Source organism: Falco peregrinus, chromosome 1 (genome assembly GCF_023634155.1).
Source record: "Falco peregrinus isolate bFalPer1 chromosome 1, bFalPer1.pri, whole genome shotgun sequence".
NCBI classification, from domain to species: Eukaryota; Metazoa; Chordata; class Aves; order Falconiformes; family Falconidae; genus Falco; species Falco peregrinus.
In genome coordinates this window covers 67,218,004-67,239,115 of record NC_073721.1, presented here as the reverse complement: position 1 = coordinate 67,239,115, position 21,112 = coordinate 67,218,004, and the positions used below count along the sequence as shown (strand labels likewise).

Below are 21,112 nucleotides of genomic sequence, written 5' to 3'. Positions count from 1 at the left end.
AGCAGGGATGAAAAAACAGTATTGTTTATCTTTTCTTGAATCTGGTCATGGGGGAAATGTGACCGAGTCTTCTATTTCTCCTTGATAAGAGAGAAGAATCCCAGAGGGGCAGATGTTATTGAGAAAGTGAGATGCTAGGAAATTCCCAGCCAGGCAATTCTTCTCCCATCAGGGATCACTGCTGCTTCACACACCTGTGCGAGTGATTTGGACCTGCGTAAACAACTCGGGTAAGTGCTGTGCTACTCCCACTGCAGATTCTCCTTTCAGATTATACCAAAATTCCCCAGGCAGTCAAGATGCAAGCTCTGAAGCAGCCACGCTCATCTGGCCTAGAAGGATGCAAATGAAAGGAACTTGGGCACCTACACGTCTCGGTGTTTTAATACCTACTCAACGCTTGCACGTCGTTGAGCTGATGATGAGTCAAAGGACTTCCAAGATTACTAAGTATCTTAATGTAATAGAATCAAGCTTTACGATTCAGTGCCCTGGATTTACTGAAGTGCATCAAGAAAAAATGGTTTATGAAGTTAGCGGTTTTGCATTTCTGGTTGCCTTTGTTGGGTGGCATTGGATCAGCAAATGTGGCATGCTGGAACCGTGCCTGGAATGGTCTTTTACTGTGACCATTACATGGTCATTTACTCAGCTCCAGTTTATCGGGGTTATGTTAAACAACTCAGTCCCAGGAGCTATTACTTCTACTTTTGTAGGCTTGAGTAAGTGGGTCTGTCTAAAACTTCAGGTTATCACAACTATGGCCAAGTGGTCCGACGTAATAAATGCCAGACTTTGTGAGGTTCCCTGATTCAATCCATCTGCATGGCTGGTATGGCACTGAGGCAACCCAGTCTCTGAGGCTGCCTATTCTGGGTGTTAAATCAGAGTTTTCCCTGCTCTGGGCATTAGAAATGTGCTTCAGCTTGACTGAGAGGGTTTTGTTAGTACTAATGCAGTGACTGCAAGTTGGTGGGATTAATACCTTGGAAAAAGACGTGCATCTAACTTGCTTGCAGCCTTTAGGGAGCTACTGGGTGGCTCCAACAGGCAGGTGATCAACAGCCTTTTTGCTGAAGCACTAATCTGTTAGTACCACTCCAGTGCATAGCCCCCCACTTGCTGAACGTTTAAAGCTGAGGAAGGTAGCCATGAATCTTTAAGCTGGAAATCAAAATTTCCAAATGGCTGAAAGGCAGAGGAGCCATACCTCACATCTTGGAGGGGCTGAAAGGCGGAAACCATTCTGAAGCAGTTCAGAGGCAGGAGGTGACAGCCATTTCCTGGGAAGTGACCACAGGTTCTTGCATAGTCCACCATGGACCAGAATGGGCTGCGTGCCCAGGGAGCTCTAGAGAACCTGGTTTTGCCAGCCTTGACAGCTGCTCTTGGGTTACTTCCGTATTGCCGGGATTCTCATTGCTCCGCAGCACCAGCACCGTCCTGCAAGCAGCTGTTCTGGCATGGGAGTCAGGAGTCACGCGTGGCTCCAGAGCTACGGGCTGGCCGTAACCATGTTAAAGTTTACTGGACTTGAAGGTCACCGGTTCTGTAGCTCATGTCAAGACCAGAGCCTGCCAACCCCGCTGCTTCAGGAGCACTGTCCTGCTAACCCACAGGTACCAAGATAAGGCTAATGAGCCAAAGGACAAGCTTTTAAAGTTACTCCGTCCCTTCCTGATTTTTAGGTACAGGTTAAGACATGTGTTCCTGGAAGTACTAACTTGGGACATGTCACTAGTGAGCTGCTGTGAGCTCGGGAGTTCTCCGTTACCAACTGCAAGGACAGACACACCATCAGAGCAAAGGCAAACCAGAAAACAAAGTACTAGTAGGAAAAGTGTTTCCGCACGTGCTGCAACAAACTGAACTAACGTGTCTTTGGCATTGATTTACGTTGAAGAGGAGTTGAGCAGCCAAACGTCGAACTTGACTGTAAACTGCCTGCATCATCTTCGCCTGTAACACACTCCCCATCTCAGGAGGTAACTTTTAAGAGGAACCAGGCCGCAGCCCTGGTAACGGTCCCAGCGGAACCGGTGAAACCCCAGGCACCACCGAGCTGTTACTGTCGGTCTGTCGGGGCTGGGGGGAATCACAAGAAACCGGGTCCCGTGGCAGGCGGGAGCTCCCGCGCCGCGCAACGCTCCGCCCCGCGGCGGCGCCTCAGGCAGGGCCCGGGGGAGCGGGGCCGCGCCACGGCGGGAACGCTGCGGGGGCCCCGGTAAGAGCCGGGGAGAGGGGCCCGGCCCCGCGGAGCCCCGGCGACGGGCGGAAGTGGCGCTCACCATAGCGCCGGCGGGAGCGCGCCGCCCCCCCCGCCTCTGGCATTTCCGGCCGGGCGGCCGTCACATCCGGGCGGCGGAGATGCCGGTAAGGCGGGCGGGGGGAGGCGGGGGCCTGGGTGCTCCGCCAGCACTCGCCGCCCTCCGCGGGGCAGGGGAGCCCCGCGGGCCGGGTGAGCGGGGGCGGGCGGCCCGGCCCTCCCCACCGCCGGGGGCTGCCCCTCAGGGCGACGGAGCGACCCTCGCGGTGGGGGAGGGGCGGCGCACCTGCCCCGCGGTGGGGGAGGGGCGCGGCCCTTGGCCGGCCTCGGAGCCCCGTCCCGCCCCGAGGCGCCGGCGGCTCCCTCTCCCCCTGCCCCTGGGCGCCGGCCGCCCGCCGGGCTGCCCCCGGTGCCCTCCCGGCGGAGTGGGCGGCCCGGCCTGGGGGCCCCGCGGGCCGCTCGGGGCCCGCCCCGTGGGTGCGGGCGGGAAGGGGCGGCGGGTGGGCCCGGGCCTGAGGTACCCGGCTGTCCGGTACCCGGCTCTCCCCCGGCGTGTTACCTTGTTCTTTGGCAGAAGGGGAGGCTCCTGTACGGGGTACCTTGTGCCGCAGCTGCCTGGTGTCAGGAGTTCTCATGCTAGCTGATCCAGTATTCTCGTTGGGTTTTAATATATTCAATAGGCATAGCTGTGATGGCAGGCGGGGTGGAGGAACTGTACCTAGTTCACTTTCTTCTCCCATCGCTAGTGTCTGAGTGCTTTCCCAGCAAGCAAAAATAGCTACAAACTTGCATTTTCCCTTTAGCTCAAAGAAAAGAAACATAGTATGGAAATTACTGAAATAACTTCTACCTGTGTTCATCAAGACACTTCATATACTCAGAAATGTAACCTCTTAACAGATGGGAAAAGCTGAGGTTTCCTGGTGACACAGGTTGTATATGGTTGCCTTTCATCAACAATTTGGATATTTCCACTGTTTTGCAGGCTGGGAATTCAGCCTCCTTGTTTTTTGCATGCTCTGTGTGTTTTTTCAGTTCATTTGTAAGTATCCAGGACGAACAATTCAGTTCTCCATTGAAAATGAGCTATTGCAAAGGAAATGTGGTAAACAGCCTTTGAAAACTAATTTCACAGCGTTAGGATGTTGTTTTGCCAACTCAATGGCAACAGAAATACAGGAACCTGGATAAATGACTTTTCCCCGTACTTTAAAGTATCTTCTTGGTTCTTTTTGCCTTGCTGTCATAAAGAGAGTTCCTATATCTTTATATTTCCTTTTTTTGTTGTTGTAGGTTAAACTGAATATTTGTGCAACACAGCTTCTTGCAGAAGGACCACCGTGCTGTTTTACACTTAGGAAAATATGAGAATAAGCAGGGAGAGTTGTTCTCTCTGAACTAAAACAAACAAACCCCCCCCCGTGCCTTGCTGAGGACAGCTGCAGGAATCGGACACTTGAATCAATGTTATCGGATGAGTTAGAATCCAAACCTGAGGTGAGCAATTATGAACTGGATTTGGTTCCCAGGAACATTTATGGGCAACACTTTGAAAAAGTTCAATGAGTTTACTCAATTTGCTGCTTACATGTTAATTCTCGAAGTGTTTTCACTGGCATCTTCTAATTCTTCCATGGTTTGAATTGAATAGTAAAAGATTAAAGAATATTGTAGGTTTTTCCCCCCTCCTTTCAAGTGTCAGCCCATACTCTTTGCCTGTTCTCAGGTTACATTATTTTTTTCACTATTATAATGTTCTTTCTGTTACAAGAATAAAATAAATTACTGTATTGACTACTTCTTTCCCTCAAACCAAATTGACTTTACTTGGTTTGGGGGAGTCTGGGTTATTCTGGTAGCGTCAGCTAGTTCTGTTTTTTAAAGTACTCATGTTTCTGTTAAGCAGTTGGCAGAAGTGGTAGGCAGCAGCACCCAGGGGATCCTGATTGCTCTGTGTGAGGCTGCTGGACCATTCCTAGGTTCAGCTGGTGGCATGGCTGAGCATGAATTGCAGCCATGTATGTGTGTGAACACAAGTGCACATACAGCTGGCCACAAACAGATTAACACACACACAGGTCTTAAAGTCCCTTTAAGAGGTAAACACAAACACCATGAACACCACTAAAGTTTGTTAGTGCAATATATCTATATGCTCATCACTTGACATACTCGCATTCACAAATGTCTTTGGTCTCTGCCAGGCCTAAAGTTCTTCTGGTATCTGTGCCCAGGGCTTTTTAGCTGGTTTCTGGCTGGAATCTTGGGGTTTTCCAGACTGTGTTTGCTGCCTCCTCCTCACATATTGGTCAACTAGAAGTTCAGTCGCAGTCACGCACTTGTGGGTAGAATATTTAGGAATATGTTTAGTAAGTTGATAGAAGGGACTGTAGTGATCAAACACAGCAGTGTACTGACCAGCAGCCAGCAAAAGTTATTGGAGTCTTCCCACTCCCCCACACCCCCTGGTTGATTCCTCCTTTGATCCTCCCCCTAAACGTTGCATAATGTTTTCTACATCCTGCAGTCCCTGTTACATCAGACAAAAAGGGTGGTCTTTCCTGTGAGACCCATTCAGGTAATGCAAGACAATTTTCTTACTGAAGTTCTGGTTGAACCTCTTCAAGATTGCACTTCAGCAGTGGCCCACTGATAAGTGTAGAGTGCTGGGTTTTGTTACTCTTGCCTATAATTTGTTCTAGGTACAGCAGTCTGCAGTTTGTACTTTCAACGCAGTTGTATCGGTGTGCTCAGTTTATTACCTCTCCTGTTTCTTGCCTTTGCTTTTTAGGCTGAATAGCTGATAAGTCAGCAAGTTGTACATACATTCCCCCACTTAAAAGTGCAGAGGACTGTATTATTTGTGTCCTTGCTTTTCCCATTCTCAGCTTCCCCTCTTCAGAAGGCTGAGGTCCTGGAGCAGGGGACTTAGTACTGCTGTGAAGTACCTTTTGGGGAAGTTTAAATTGAATTGTGTTCGAGTCTTATGTTTCTATCCCTTTTCAGTCCATATGCAGTACAGCAGGTATTTTAAACTGGTACTCTAAAGAGATTGATAATTACATGCTGGTATTTCCTCACAGCCCAGGTGATGTGGTAAGGTATTTTTTTCTTAATGGAGCAGCCAAAGCCCTTCCAGTCGCACTATTCAGGAAAAGCAGCTGCAAATTCATAGTAGCCCTGAGTAGTCTCAGCATGGGCTGCAATGAGTTCCTCTTGCTTTGTGGTTGATATCTCATAACTTCTATCATATTTTCTCTCTGTTACGAATGATAAGGGGGGGACTTTGTTACTTCAGTCTGTGAGTGGGTGGATTCCCATAGATTATTTCTGACAGCCAAGGACCAGGATAGTTGGAATGCTTGTTCCCTTATTCCTCAAATAGGAGTTGTAATTGGCCATAGTCTTTTCTCCACTTGAGTAAGGTGTTTGTTAATTAGGTGTGTTTACATAATAATTGTATTTCTCCATAGCAGAGTTGCATTTCCTTTCCAGCAAGCTCAGAAGCAGAGCAGGCCATTCTCCAGCAGGAACAAGCCTGATGCATGAAAGCTGCAGTGGTTGCAGAGGGGATCCTTTCCATAGATGCTGTCTTCTAAACCACATGCCTCAATTTTCGTTGAGGCTATTTTATACTACAAACTGGGATTCATTTGCATTACCAAATCTGTACACACCTTTCTGGTTCTGATTGCGAAAGCTGACTGTTAGATTAATGCTATTTTCTACTCCTTCAATGTGAAACTGGTAGTTATCCTTTCTACACCTTTCCCAAATTCAAATATCTCTTAAATCAATCATGATTTTATATCCTCTGGTGAGCCATGGCACCATAATTCTTATAGCCACAGATGTTCTTTCATATCCCTTACCATGTGAGAAAGGTATGAAGAGCTAACCATATTTGCGTAGCGTCTAGATAATGTTAATCAAAGTACTGTGGCTGGCAAGTGTCTTTGCTACTGGTTGTATCCCTAAAGAAGCTACAGAGGTGCCAGTAAATGTTTAATACTCGAGTAGAGGTGAATCCTCCTTTAGTAGGAAGTTACAAAGTTGCTTGGAGACAGTTTGTTCGAGCAGATGGATCTGCTTTTTCTTCTGGACTCCCTGCCCCCAATGCTGCATTACCAGCATTCCTCAGGGAACTGGTAAGATCTGCATTTTGCATGCGTTAAGCCTTGAGGGTGCTTTGTTATAATTGCAAGTATTTCCAGCCACCACCACGCTGCAGGGTGCTTTCTGCAGTCGGGGGTAGCTCTGGCACACTCAAGTGAACTACAGCTCTGGTCTATAAATTGAATTGGCTGTTGAAAAAGGGGTGGAGGGAGGTATTTTAGCCTCTCCTTTCTCTCCTCATCAGGGCCTCACAAGGACAGACTCTTGCGAATGAATTCATTCCCCAGAGGTTGTATGAGAGGAGGGCATCTCAGTTTCTAGGAAGTGCCTCCTGCCTTCCACACCCTTCTGCGCCAATGCGTCCTTTCCCTTCCACCCCTCCCCCTCTGCTAAATGTTCTTTTGACCCCTTTATTTCGTAGTGGTTCACTGGTTAAATTTAGAACAGAAACAGTATTGATTAACAAACGTGGTCCCTGCTGCTCTGGGAGTCTAGCTCTCCAGCTGTCCTGGGGGAGGATAGATCAGAATGTTGGTACTGGAGAACCTTCCTCCCCTGTTTCTCCCAGCCACCCTCACCTCAAACAAAGCAGCTGTCTGATGTTTCCTGGCTTTTGAATCATCAGATGAAGGGGGTCTGTTATGGGACATAAACTTCAACCCGATCCGTCCCAGATGGCTATATTTTCATTTGTTTCTGCAATGTCTTTGGGGTTTTTTTTTAAGGATCTCTAGGAGGGGTTCCTAGTACTTTAAACAGATTTTTCTTTGTGGTTTTGTTTTGTTTTGTTTTCCGCTCTTGGGTCAGGGACATCATACAAGCTTCTTGGTAACACAAGCATTCTGCACTGCTTGTGGTGATGGACCCTGGGATCATTCCATGCAACCATCTCTTGTTGACCAGCAGGGATGACAATTATTTGTTTAGTGACAAAAGCCAAGAAATATTTTACATTTTTAGTACATGCACTGTCTACGTTAGTTACAGGATTTTCAGAGTTATGTGGTGTTTCAGTAGAAGGAGTAAAAGGAGGGTGTGTATATTCAAGAAGGTGGTATGGCAGAGAAAAAAAAAAATTCTTTATAGCAAGATTCAGCTGAACTTTGCCCGTTCTGTGCATTCAAGGCTTATGGATTCTCTCTGTATGACTCACGTATGGCCCATAAAGTTTGAATCTCTAAGTCAAGGATGTCCTTTGGCAATTAGTATCAACATTTGTTTCGAATTCCAAGGGATGGGATATCTTGACTATAAAGCCACCTCACACCTCTTATTCATTTTGCTTTCTGTTGATATTCTGTACATTAAGTTTCCCTAACTATTACTATTCAGATGCCTTAAGGTGTTCTAGCTGCTTGGTTACAAATTCCACTGCTTTGGCCATATTTGCAGAAGCATCAATCCCTTCCTTACAAAGGGATTCTATAGTCACTGTCTCAGGAATACATACAGCCCATCTGGATCCTGTTTGTGATGCCAGATATTATACACTTATGAGATCTGATGAACTGTAGCATCCAGGAGATTTCTCCCTTTCTGGTCGTTCAGACAAGAGACCACTAAACTGTGTTCACAGGTGCATGTACAAGTGATGCTGAGCCTGAATTGCAAATATGCGCCCCTGCACCGTAGACAGTACAGACACCTATGGCTGTGAACACTAACACCTGGCAGGACAGTACTTTTACAGACACCCACAAACACAAATGGCATTCACATGGAACACGAAGACTACCATCCTCATCCTGTTCCTACTCATCAGGTAACCAGGCTTGAAATGTGAAAAAAAGGTGAAAAAACACACATGCGCTCACTCAGCTGGCACACATACTCACAGTCAGCCATCTGTCCAGTTTGCCAAACCTTGAGTCTTTCCAGTACCCATCTCCGGGCCCTGGGCTTTTTAGTGCAGTCTCTGGCCAGGATCTTGAGTTTCCGGGTTGTTTCCTTCTATGCACAGACTAGTCCAACATGAAGTTAATTAGATGAATGTACTTGGAAACTATTTAGGAGCAAAGAGCATTTGAGAAGACAGGGTAGACTATGGTGAGGAGGCAGAGCAGCGTAATGACCTGCAACCTGCTAACATGTGGTCACCCATGCTATTCCGCACCCCCTTCCTGTTCCTCATGGTTGTTCCTTTCCTATCCTCCTTGATTCCCTCCCTTTCCCTACCTTTGATCCTTCCCCTAGACATCCCTAAATTTTTCACATTCCCCCAGCTGCCTCTGAAGATACCTCTTCACCCACTCCCAGAATTTCCCCCATATCCCATAAGAAGTTTGCTCTGAGATGTGTTCTGGTAACCCATGATAATATTGTTCCAATTTCTTACAAAGTTTCTGGTTGAATTTCTTCAAGGTCACACTCAAGTCGTTCCTGTAATGGCCCATCCATCAGTGTCCCGGGAGTTCTGGTCTTTGTTACTCTCCCTTATCTGCAGTTTGTTAGCATTTGTGTATCTGTGCATTTAATTTATCACCTCTCCTGTTCCTAGCCTGTCTTTTATGTTGAATAGCAGAACACCAGATACCCTTACAATTTCCTATTTGCTTTCAGCTGCCTGCAAAACCAAATTAAAAGAAAGCAGAACACGGTATTACTAATGAGTTTTTTTTCCCATATTCCACTTGCTGTAGTTGTCACAAAGGTATTCAATGTTTGTGAACAGGAAGGGAGGTTTATAGAAGTACTTAGATGTCAAGGTACAGCTGTCTGTGAACATCTTTGTTTGCTCTGAATTATTTGAAGTAGAGTTGGTGATTAGTTTGCTTTAGTTTATGGGAAGGGTTGGGGGTTTTCATTCCAAATTTTAATAACAAGCATGATTCATGTCCTTTATTTTTTTCACTTCTGCTTCTTTTGCTCCCTTTTAATTCTCTGTACTAGCTTATTACTTTACAAAGAAAATTAGCAGGATCTCTTTTCTTCTGAGCATCTGTTTGTGGCTGCTGCATTTTGCTTTTCCCTCATGGCTTAATGTTGCTTTGTGAAAGTGGAAGGTTTGAAGCAAAGCTTTCCTATTGTAGGAGAAAGTTTTATCTAAGGCTTTCTGTATAAAAACAGAAAAGTCCATAAAACAAGTGCTTCATGGTGGAGTAGGAATCATGAATAACTTTTAAATGAAAGATAATCCCGTAATTTAGAACCGTCTTGCTGCTCACATTTTTTAGACCCAGCTTCTTTCTTCTGGTTGCCTTGCTCTGTTATTCCTGACTCTCTTCTCTTTTTACACCTCTTTCTCTTATTTTTTAATCTTAAATTAGAATGCATGGCTTTGGGGGAGGGACTGTCTCTTATTGCCTATGTGGGGTTTTTTTTGATGATGTAAAAATAGTTCCCTCTGTTGCTGGGGCCTCTGGATAATCTTACACCTAAGAGGAAAAAGTGCTAACCTTTCAAACTGCAGCCTGGCTTGTGGCCTAAGTCAAGTGGCAAATTGCCATCTCAGTAACTTCAGGACTTAATTTTTACCTTCATAATTGTCAGCAAAGACGGGCTGCTCCTAAGGGAGTGTGAGCTGGGAGCCGAGGGTGGTCCCAGCCCAGGCAGTGCCCTCCCTGACCGGAGCACAATGCCGCAGCGCCTGAGCGTGGCAGCCAGCGGCGGGTGCTGGGAACAGGGTCCGTCCACAGCCCTGGACGAGGCAAAGTGGTGAGCCAGATCCAGGCTCTGTCCACCTTTCCTCACATAAACAGGCAGCGCAAAGTGGCCGATTCTGTTTCCAAGGGTTGCTGCCTAGGGAAAACCTTCATGGTTTTCTCCAGGATATGTCCCCACACTTCTCCTTCTGCTTGCCAGCTGGTCTGGCTTGGGAGTTCACTAGCGTATCAGACACGCACACACACTCCAGAGAGCAGGATCACACAGGGAACAGTTAGGAATGGAGTTTAGTAAGGAGGCAGGACGGACTGCAATGAGTAGGCTGGGCCAGACAACTGAATTGACCAACTTCCTGCTTATATGTAATGGGCCTCTTTTATCCTCCCCTCTCCATGTTCCTGTGTTTGTTCTGCCCTGATCCACTTTGATCCCTTCCTTTTCCCGCTTTTGGCTTTTCCCTTAAAAAACTAAATCCTATACAATTGCCCCACACCTCTTGTTCAGTCCCAAAGCCCTGCCCAGGGAATGCATCCCAGTGTAAGTCCTACACCTCTGTGCGGTAGCCCACCTTACTCTGCATAGTATTCCGTGGTGTCCCCTGCGGTGGGTGGGTTTCACACTATGGACAATAGCGGTAATTGCCCGTCTTTGATGGTTTTAGGAGTAGCTGATGGGATCGATAAGGCTGTGTGCTCCCCCTTGTCATCCAAACCTTGTTCCTCTGATCACTATCTGCCTATTTTGAATAGCCATTAACCAGAGGACTTTGCAACTAGTCTTTTGCTTGCTTTTTTATTTAAAAGGCCACCTTTCTTTCGGTTACATATTTAAAGGAAATTATTTACAAAAAATACCCTTACCGAAAGCTGAGCATGGAAAACATTTACTTGGAAGGCTGGAGTGTAGTAAAGTATCAGGTGGTAAAAGATGATATAATAAGGAATACATGCCTTAAAACATGGCATATATTGGTAAAATTTATTTTGGTAAGAGATTAATTAAAAAATAATATAGCCTTAGCAACTTTCAGAGTAGTCTGCAATGATCCAGAGCTGTTTACTGTATGTTAAAGAAATGAGAATTTTATAAGTACTTGAGAGATGGCAAACAATTCCTTCTTTGTCATTGATGTACATTGAAAAGCTTCCATTAATTTTGATGCGTATTCGTGGGATTATATTCAGTGTCTCCTGCAAGACAAGAGGGATTAATGGACTGGGTTTAGTACCTTTTTAAATGATTTGTGCTACTCTTGACCTAATCTTCAGTATCTTTTTTTCAGCTGCTGGTTCAGTTTGTTCAGAATACATCTATTCCACTGGGGCAAGGGCTGGTGGAATCGGAACCAAAAGACATCACCTGTCTTTCTCTCCTTCCTGTGACTGAGACCTCAGAATGCAACAGACTCATGTTGCCAGGTAAAATCTGTGTGGCAGATCTTTGTGATCGTGCCCTTCGGGCAGCTGTCTTAAACTGCTCCACTGTGGCCTGCAGCCTCTTGCTGATCAGGCGTTCATTCCAGGGATGGAGGAACAAGTTCAGAAGGGTGACTGAAACTTTTCTCATGTAACAGTGAAGTCTGACTAGTTAGAAAATTCCTTCCTCCTCCAGTTTCTCTCAAGTTCTACTTTTTTCCTAGAAAAATAACTTCATAGGTATTTTTTAGTCATACTGTATTTATACTTTTATTTACTTTGGTTTCACTTTCTTCACCAGATGATGAAAGAGATCTCACTTCTCCAAGTCACACTAACTCTTCCAAAGATGTTTCTTCATCTGCTGTCTTGAGAAGTCTCCAGGTAAATGTGGGCCCTGATGGAGAGGAAACAAGGGCACAGAATGTACAGAAACCATCTGAACTTCTGTCAACTCCAGAGACTTCCAGTTTATTGCAAGACCTCCAGCCCGGTGACAGCACTTCATTTATTCTTCTCAACCTAACAAGAGCAGGTAATTGTCTTCTGTTTGTCATCTGGCTGGAAATGTCTCAGACAGCAGAATGCAGGATATACAGCTCTGCCCCTGCTGCTTATGAAATTTGCTGGGCATTATTGCATATTTCAGGAACATTTAATCATCAACAGCTTTCTACAATGTAGAGGTCAGTGAAGACTTTTTCAGTGCAGCTATTGCATCTATGCTGTGAACATTAGCCTCTGGGAAGCAAAATTAATTTCCCTCTGTTTCCTGCTGTTTCATGAAGTTGTCTTCTTTTCTAGGGCTGGGGTCTCCAGCAGAGCACTTGGTGTTTGTTCAAGATGAAGCAGAAGATTCTGGAAATGACTTTCTCTCTCACGATAGCACAGACAGCAGTACCCCATGGTTCCTACGAGTGCAAGAATTGGCCCATGACAGTTTAATTGCTGCCACTCGGGCACAGCTTGCTAAGAATGCCAAAGCAAGCAATAATGGTAGGAAACCCCCTGATCCTGTCTCAAAAGCTGAGTGTTCCATATGAGGCCCCTAGTTTCAGCTTGTTTCTTTGTCTCTTTCACTCTTTCTTGCTTTTAATCTGTTCTGACATCTTCAAATCATCAGTGACAGAATTATACAGAGCAACCATGTGGGTTTTTCTGCAATATAAACAGGCTCTCCAGTTTTTCTCAGGGAATGAACTTTAGTGGAGCCAGCAGTTCCATTGTATGTAGTCCACCTGTTGTCTGGTACTTGTAAAGAGTATCTCCTTTCTGACTGCAGCTGCTTGAATTTCAACTTTCATTTTCACTTTCAAGTGTCTATTTTTAATGCATACAGTAATTCATACTTTCTTCTTAGCTCCACTGGGTTTGGAGATCAGCTTTCTGGAGAATGCATGATTGCATTTAGTCACATGTTTTGTGACTTAATTATTTTAATAAATGATTGCAAACAAATGCAATATATCTTTTTTTTAGCTAAGATGTTTTTAAAGAGTTATCTTGGCTGATACTTAAAATTGGTTGGTTGATACTGATATAGAGACCATTTTACCGTTTTTGATGCATTGGCTTTCTATTCTACATGTGATGAGCCTCATCTGGTAGCAGCTGATCTGATACAGATAGCTTGTTGGGAATAGTTTATGTGCCTGGTAAGGTTTGCAAATCTCTCTGATCCCCGTTGTGGGCTAGGCAGCAGCATGTAGGACGTTGTAAACAATTAGTAGCCAGGCACATACTTGCTTTACAGTCCTGTATTGTATAGGATGCTGGTTTTGTCTATTGAATTTGACATATTATAGTAATCTGTATCTTCTTTAGATTTTGGTGGGCTTTTTCTTCCAGGTGAAAATGTTCATCTTTGCTCAGGAGATGGGCAGCCGAAAGACTCTAGCCCCATTCCTCATTTATCTCGTGTGGAAAGGAAGCTGAAGTGCACAGTTGAGGGCTGCGATCGGACATTTGTGTGGCCAGCTCACTTCAAGTATCATCTGAAAACACACCGGTGAGCAGAATAAAGCTATATATTGTCATGACTTTGAAAAACTGTGCTCTGTATTTGGGATAGCGTTAGTTTTTTACATCAACCAGTTGTGAAAACCTGGTATTACTCTTAGAAATACTAGGCCTGTTGCTTGCTTTAGGTCATTTATGCTGAAACACTTTGACCAGACTTAGGTTATGTTTGCAGGTCCTTGTCAGTGTTTGGTTTAGAATATTTGCGTTTTAACAGGTGCTCAGTAAAGAGCATCATGATCCCTTCTTTGGTATATGAACATTAGAACCTGTAGGATGCTGTCATATTTTTATATACCCTTAAACAAAGTAACTTGCTCTAACAAATGACCCTAATCTTTTTTAGCTAAGGAATTGGCAGTCTCTAACGTAAATTGTAGACAAGAAGCTTAAAAACTGGGAAGGACTCCAAAAGCAAGCCCATCACCTTGCCCTGAGACAGGGCCAGCAGTAATTGCATATGTTACGTGTACAGTACAGTCATTTTTGATCCTACAGTGACTGAAATACCACAGTGTTCCTGTATGATCTGTTGCACCACTTTACTAAATCGTTCTGGGTAGGGAATAGGCAACGTAATATGATGATAAGATATTACCTGAACAGATTCTTCCAGTGGACCACCCAGACCCTAGTTCCTTAGGTCAAATTTAGGTCACTAACTTTGATTGAGTCCCTCTGTTTTCCGGTATAATTAATTTTGGTTTAAATGTTTCCACTTTTATGTAATTTAAAAAAAAAAAAAAAGAAAGAAATCAAGTCTTCCTGAAGAATGCATTGCAGTAGCTGGTAATGAAACAGCTATTTTGTTGCTTTCCAGGAATGACCGCTCCTTCACCTGCCCAGCAGAAGGTTGTGGAAAAAGTTTCTACGTCTTGCAGAGGCTGAAGGTGCACATGAGAACTCACAACGGTGAAAAACCTTTTGTGTGCACAGAGCTGGGCTGCGGGAAACAGTTCACAACAGCTGGAAATCTGAAGAACCACCTACGAATTCACACCGGTGTGTTTTAGACCTCATCTTTTTGTGGTCTGCAGAGGTGGGGTCTTTACTGAGGAATAAACCACTTCCTCCTCCATCCTCAAACTTTTGAGATTGTTGTTTATCTCTGCCCTTCATTAATGTCCCTTATCTGTTGATGCGCATCGATCTTTAGGTCAAATTAAGTAAGCAACTGCTTACTGCCTTTACTATCTTGTACAATTTCACATAGGTTTACCCTACAAATGCTATATGATGATGCTGTACTCTACTCAGTATCGTGCTCTGAAGATTCCCTTCGCCCCTCAGGTTGTTTGCTGGAGGGAGGTGTGTGTGTTGTTTTTGGGAGAAACTAGACTGTTCCCAAGGGAACAGTTAGTGAACATGACTGCTGTAATTGTTTTTCGTAACGAAGCTGTTTTAAATTCCTGAAAGGCACAACAGCTTAGATATTTCTCCAGTGTAAGAGTCCTGGTGGACACGGTTGTAGCTGTACTGACATCTGGCAGAATCTGACTGGCTTATGTTACCTCTGCTGCTTGTAGAATGACTACATTTGGGAAATTTAGGGAAATGAGGAATACAGCGGCGTGAGTAGCAAAAATATAGTAGTGAAGCCTAGTAGAAAAAGGCAATGATTAGAAGACAGCATTCTGGCATGCAAACTGCTCCGTTTGTGCTAATGCTAATTCGGGATGTTACCATATGCTGCAGCCTATGCACTCTTAACTCATGCTCAGCTTTTTATATTGAATAAAACAAGAATCTTTATTTCATAGTGCTGTATTTTATACGTGGTTTGTTTATGCTGTCTCCTCTGGAGAATGTGATGCTCCCATGTTAATATTTTTAGAAGTTAGTGTACTAGCCAAAGTCTTGGGAACTGCAATAAAGTGCTTTAGGTGTTTTTATCCTAGAAAGTTGTTTTAGAGGCACAAAAATTACTGCTGAAATGATCAGCAATTTAATAGTTAGGAAAGTTCATGGTGAATATTCTGATGGTTGTGTTTGGTTGGTTTTTTTAAGCCTCAGGGTTATTAAACAAATGGCCTAGTTCAAGCCTCTCAGAATATTGTTAGAGATTCCCTGATGGCCTAGGCAGGTAGCATTGCATTACAGTTGGTTAACATTTCAAAATAACCTTGACAACTGTGAGAGCACAAGGCCTCTCTAGTAACATGAAAAAGCAGATTATGTGGGCCGCCAGCAGCTGTTTATGCCTTCTGCCTTACTTAAACACTACCGTATGGTATGTAGTTTGTAGACACACATGGAAAAAGGTTGCTATTTTAAAGAACTTCCAGTCTAGCTAGAACACATGGTTTGGGGGCAGATGTTGGGATGTAGTTAAGTGTTATATAGACCAATAATAAAATCTTGAATGTGTAGTAACAGCAGCCTTAGTTTTTGCAATTTACTTTTGCACTTAAAGCTCCCAGCCAAGGTGCAAATAAAGTTAGTAGGCCAGCTGACACAGCGCAGTCCTCCATGACAGAGCGAGTGTTCTGCAACCAAGAGAGCAGTAGCTTCTGGAGGAGTAAATAATAACTTTCTTAACTGCAAATTGGTAATGTGCAATTAAGGGTTTGATCAGACCAAAGGTGTTACAAAACTGCTAGGGTTTCTTACAGATGGAACTGTGTGCTGTTATTTTTGTCAGTGGTAGTTTTTCCTTCCCTCTTTCCAAGTTTTAAATATTTACAACAAGCCAGAAGGTACAATCAGTGTTTGAGAATATGCTGCATATTTCAGCTTTGTAACACCAGTCAACATGCTGTGTTGATCCTTCTTACTCAGTGCTGTTGAACGCTATAGTAGGTAAGAAACTGAGAAATTAACTGTAGGCAGATGACTTCTAAAGGCAAAATCACAGTAGAAACAACTTTAAGAACAAGTTTACTCTGAAATAACTATGTATATGTTAGACAATAAAGTAGCAAAAGAGCTTGCTTAATCTCCTGTGGACATGCTGTTACTCTGATACAGTAGTCTAGTTAAAGACTTGAAATCCTAGTGTTAAACATGGTATATTGAGTTCTTTAGTAGGATGCTGCAGGCAAGTTACCTCGAGTTTTATTTAAGGCTTTGTAAGAGCGTGTTTAGAACTTAATTATATTGCATTGCATTGCTGTAGTCACCTCCAGATTTATCATCATTTAGATAAATACAAAAATAGCCATGGAGATATATAAAAATAACAAATTTCAGCCTGTGAGAACAAATTGTGCCTTGAAGCCCTGTTCCTCCACGTATAAATACAAATGACACATCTCGCACAGGATTTTGGCAAGTTCAGCCTGATCTGAAATAAAGCATAGAATCTGGTATGAAGGGAAACCACAGTTAATGGGATTTTTGGCACTGACAGGCAGAAAGGGAACAGGATCCTGGGAGTATGTGAAGCAGAGAGCTAGTTGTTAAGAACTGCATATAGAAGACATATCGTAGTCTCGGTACTTTTTATGTTACTCTTTTGGTATTTACGTACTTTGAAGGTCGGTTTAGAAAGTGGACCCTTGCTTCCCTTTCAGCGAATGATGATCTAAGAATATTTCAGAAAGCAAGCCAGCGTTTCCTCTTGAAAGCTGATGAAGAGAGTGCTTTACAAGCCTTAGGAAGCATATATGTAATGTCTGTTGAACTCTGTTGCACCTAAGGCCAAAAGGGAGAATGGGCTAGAGATCTCCAGGCTGCTCTCAGGGACTGGGACAGTCTGATCAAGTTGTGATCCCAAAATCTAAGAACTTACTTTTCCCTTGTAGGGGAAAAACCCTTTCTGTGTGAGGCACAGGGATGTGGTCGCTCCTTTGCCGAATACTCCAGCCTTCGGAAACATTTGGTTGTCCACTCGGGTAAGAGTCTTCATCTGACATTCTGTGACCTGTCTGAGAAAAGATCTTTATTGTAGAACTTTGATTTGATTTCTTTAAGAAACACTCCCAGGTTTCTACAGGACTTCTGGTCATAGTGTTTCATGACTTCCTTTGTGGTGCCTGTGGCCTGTACACTTTAATCTTTTCTGTTGTTTCTGTTTCTAAATTAAAATAAATTTTAAAAAATAATTTTTTAGATTGTTTCTAAAATGTCATGAAGTTTTCGTAGCTGCCATTTTCTTATTTGAAAGAGAGAATCTAGCACCTCTATATATTAATCAAAGCTAGTCAAACCTGAAATCTCTCATGAGTGGATTTTTGCCACAGGTGGGATTTTGCTTAATTTTTTAATGCTACATACTTGCAATTGGACAAAGCACTAGATGGAAATGTATATCACAAGTGTTGCAAAACTTCTGCCTTCTGGTTTGATTGATCTATCTTAAATATCATCAGCACATGATGAATATGTCATGTTTGGGGAAGGGGGGGATTTTACTGGGGTAGTAACTTCCGGGACTACCCGAGTTCTCCATGCTTTTTCTTTCTTGTCTCCTTGGCTTGCATGCTGTTGAGCTCACACGTATGGACATACTTGTTGTATTGTGAAAATGATAGACTGTTCTGTAAGGTGGGAAGCCTTTGACAGTGACAAGTCATCATCTGGTCTCTGCTCAGTAATGTAAACCAGATGCTGCAATGTGTGATGGCGGGAGATAGCTTCCGTGCCTCTGCTTCCTTGCTTTTGGCTTTTTAGGTATGGGACATCAAATGTTTCCATGTCACTGAGTAAGAGATGTCAAATAACTTGTTCCCTCTCATAAATCAGAATTGAAGACTTTATGTTACTCTTCAGACTGTTTTCCAACAGCTGGCAATACTGATATCTAAAACTCCTCTTTTCTAGAAGCTTACTGCTCTCCAGGAAACAGGAATATTTCTCATTTGTTTTTTCACTGATAATTAATTAGCCCCAGTGGTGTCAACAGCCATTTCAAAACAGTATTGTTGGCTTCTTGGTTGATGAGATCTTTATTCCCAATTTGGTAATTCTTGGGATATTTTTTTCCCCTTTTTACTCCAAGGAGTGAAGCCCCATCAGTGCCAAATTTGTGGGAAGACATTTTCCCAGAGTGGTAGCAGAAATGTGCATATGAGGAAACACCACTCCCGAATTGGAGCGGCTGGCAGCAGAGAGCGAGAGCAGCCAGGTAAGGGAGGGAGGGGAGGGCAGGGCACGCTCTGGGGGGGAATAATTGGTGGATGGTCAAAGAGAAGGGAAGATGTTTGTCCTGAAAATACGAGACCACAAGCTAGTGAGGAATGAAAGACTGTTCCTCTTGGAGACGAGGATGGATTGCTCACCCGCTCCTTTCCTAGGGTAGAAGACAAAGGTGTAATTCTGTATTGTGATCAAGGGGCAGATAGGTTTATTATTTTTAAAATTAACACAGATCTGGTTTCTTTTTTTTTTTTTTTACGTGGCGTTTGTGCCCTTCATGTATTTTTGTTGTAAGCAGCCTGGTTTTTTATGCAATGTGAATTATTTAAAGAGAAAGCCAAGCCTGTGTGAGATCCTGCCATGTTAAGGCTCAAAACAATAAATACGGGAGTTACCATCCCCTGGAGATCCAGACGCCTAAAGGGTAGGAACGGATAAAGTCGTGTAGGGAAGAAGTCTGTGCAACTTGAAGGGGGTAGGGATTGTATCTTCTATTGCAGTGTTATGACATCGTGAGAATTTTGTTTTACCTTTTCTTTTTGCGTTAGAGTCGCTGATGGGCAGCAGTTTGCTGGAAGAATCTACAGTGCATAGTAAGAACCTCATCTCCATGAACTCTCAGCCCAGCCTTGGTGTTGAGTCGCTGCACCTGCCGGACACCGAGTCTATCATTGGAGTAGAGGAGGGCGAGACCAGCTGCTCTTTTTTCCGCCCTCTTATATGCGGTGACTGAAGTGGGATCGCTCGTTCCTCCCAGAGGCTCGCCATGTCGCAGTGGGATGAGTGAACACTGCTTTATCGGTGCACGGAGCCGGTGGGTAGGTGGAGAACGAATCCTAAAACTGGAGCTGGAGAAGACCTACCGGACCAAGTTTCTCTCTTGCAGCGCTTAAAAGGTGAAGTCTGCTGCTTAGGTGTCATTTAGCCCATGTCGTGGAACGCCATGTTAAAACTGTTTATGCAGTCCATTCTCCTAAAGCCTAAAGTGTTTGTTTTGCTGGAGCACTGGGAGCCCCAGTTAAGGACCAGGACCTCATTGTGCTAGGCACCAACATCCAGTATCTTGAGCAACAGGCCTTCCTCCCATCCTTGACCTTCAGAGACTATATTCTAATACATCTCACTGTCAGAAGCTGACTTACTATCTGAAATAAATGTACTACTTGATATCATTTAATTACATTTGCTGTGTTCTTTTCCTGCTTTCCCCAGTCACTTTTCCCTCCAAAATTTGTTTGGCATATCAAACTCTTTAAAATGAGTCTACCACGCAGATGTTGTGAATTTTTGTTAAAAGACTTCAAAACTGGCATTATTACGAGTGCAGTTTTGCTAAGATACTATGTGTCTCTAATAGCTGCTATGCAGAGAATGTTTTGAGTTTATATTGCTCCCTAGCTGAACGTAAAGGTAGCGCTGCTGTCGGTAAAGCTGTTGTAATCTTGGAGGTTCTTGCAGAAGCTCCACCAGGTACCTGCGCATCAGGGTCTGATGTGGTTTGGCTGCCCTCTCATCGGTATGCTCCACTGAGAGGTCGTCTTTACCACGGTGTGTGTATAGGTTAGCTGAACAGCCTGCAATTCTTTTAACTAAAAATATCGAAGTATTTTTATAAAATGCAAAAATCCAGAGCAAAAATTGAAATGATTTATTGCCATACCCTACTTGAGATATATTAAGAGATTACGAATCTCTTCTAGCATGACGGAAATGTAATCCTACTTTCAGAACAACACTTTGTTTAGCAAGAAAGGTGCTAGTGAGTTTCAGTTACTTAGTTTGATGCTTCTACTTTCATCACCATTTCAGCAATTTCTGTTTAGGGACCAATATTAGACTTGGATTTATACTGTACCCATGCATGCTGCCACCTCAGTGTTTGTTAAAGGGATGTGGCATAATAGCGTATATTAATGTAAAGTCAAGCCTCTGTTCCTCCTTTCTTAAGGTCTTCCTTTACACTTTAACATATTGGAAATGTCTTTTTCAAGCATCATCAAGTATTATTATGGAAATTAGCAACCAGTTTTAGTGAATACCCCTTAAAATGTATGTGTTAAAACTTCACGCTTCCTTCAGATATAGCCATTCAAGCTTGACCGGCTTAAGACCACAGACTTGGAGCATGGAAGAAATCTTTCCTTCCCCCTTCAATGTGACAAGGCAGCGTGACAATATGATTACATCACTGCTCTTTTCCAGGGGATACAGGAGAAGGAACAGCCTTTGTGTGCCCTGCAGTTAAACCTGTGTAGAAGCTGGTACACTGACACCAGCCTTCCTCAAACCCTCCCAGGGTCCTTGGCAGTGCGGAGGGGAGGGCGGCTCCAGCCAGCGCGCTCCGCTGGGTATTGGGCTCTGCGGGAGCGTAACAGCGCAGCCTGCAACCCAGCGCCATCGGTTCTTGCATCTAGTACTTGGTTATGATTAAAAATGAGATATCTCCGTTTTATCTCTCTATCTAATACAGGTGCTGCATTTCTGATTTGATGATGAGGTTTTGCTGTTACAGTGTAAGGAGAAATGGATTGAGGTGACTCAGATGGAGAGACACAGCTTCTGTTTAAGTGAGGAAAAGATGATTGATAAAGAAATTGGACAATGCAGAAACATGATA

General features: G+C 43.9%; 1 protein-coding gene across 2 annotated transcripts; it reads left to right on the top strand.

Moving 5' to 3' along the window:
* Positions 1 to 109: 109 nt before the first annotated feature.
* On the top strand, positions 110 to 19,672 carry ZNF410 (zinc finger protein 410). Of its 2 annotated transcripts, none has more exons than XM_013304437.3 (10): positions 110 to 230; positions 3,560 to 3,763; positions 11,268 to 11,403; positions 11,702 to 11,935; positions 12,205 to 12,396; positions 13,249 to 13,408; positions 14,240 to 14,421; positions 17,163 to 17,252; positions 18,359 to 18,484; positions 19,044 to 19,672. In XM_013304437.3, the coding sequence occupies exons 2-10, from the start codon at positions 3,731 to 3,733 to the stop codon at positions 19,226 to 19,228; spliced, it is 1,338 nt and encodes a 445-aa protein (XP_013159891.1). In that variant the 5' UTR covers positions 110 to 230; positions 3,560 to 3,730; the 3' UTR covers positions 19,229 to 19,672. The 2 variants fall into 2 exon arrangements, with proteins under 2 accessions (XP_013159891.1, XP_055648744.1); XM_055792769.1 differs by lacking the exon at positions 110 to 230 and adding an exon at positions 2,223 to 2,373.
* Positions 19,673 to 21,112: the final 1,440 nt, after the last annotated feature.

What these genes read in the sequence shown, in the direction of transcription:
- ZNF410 (XM_013304437.3), top strand. Translation starts at nt 3,731, where the DNA reads ATGTTATCGGATGAGTTAGAATCCAAACCTGAG. An exon ending in CCACCTACGAATTCACACCG is followed by an intron (nt 14,422 to 17,162) that starts GTGTGTTTTAGA and finishes TTTCCCTTGTAG; the next exon opens with GGGAAAAACCCTTTCTGTGT. An exon ending in ACATTTGGTTGTCCACTCGG is followed by an intron (nt 17,253 to 18,358) that starts GTAAGAGTCTTC and finishes TTTTACTCCAAG; the next exon opens with GAGTGAAGCCCCATCAGTGC.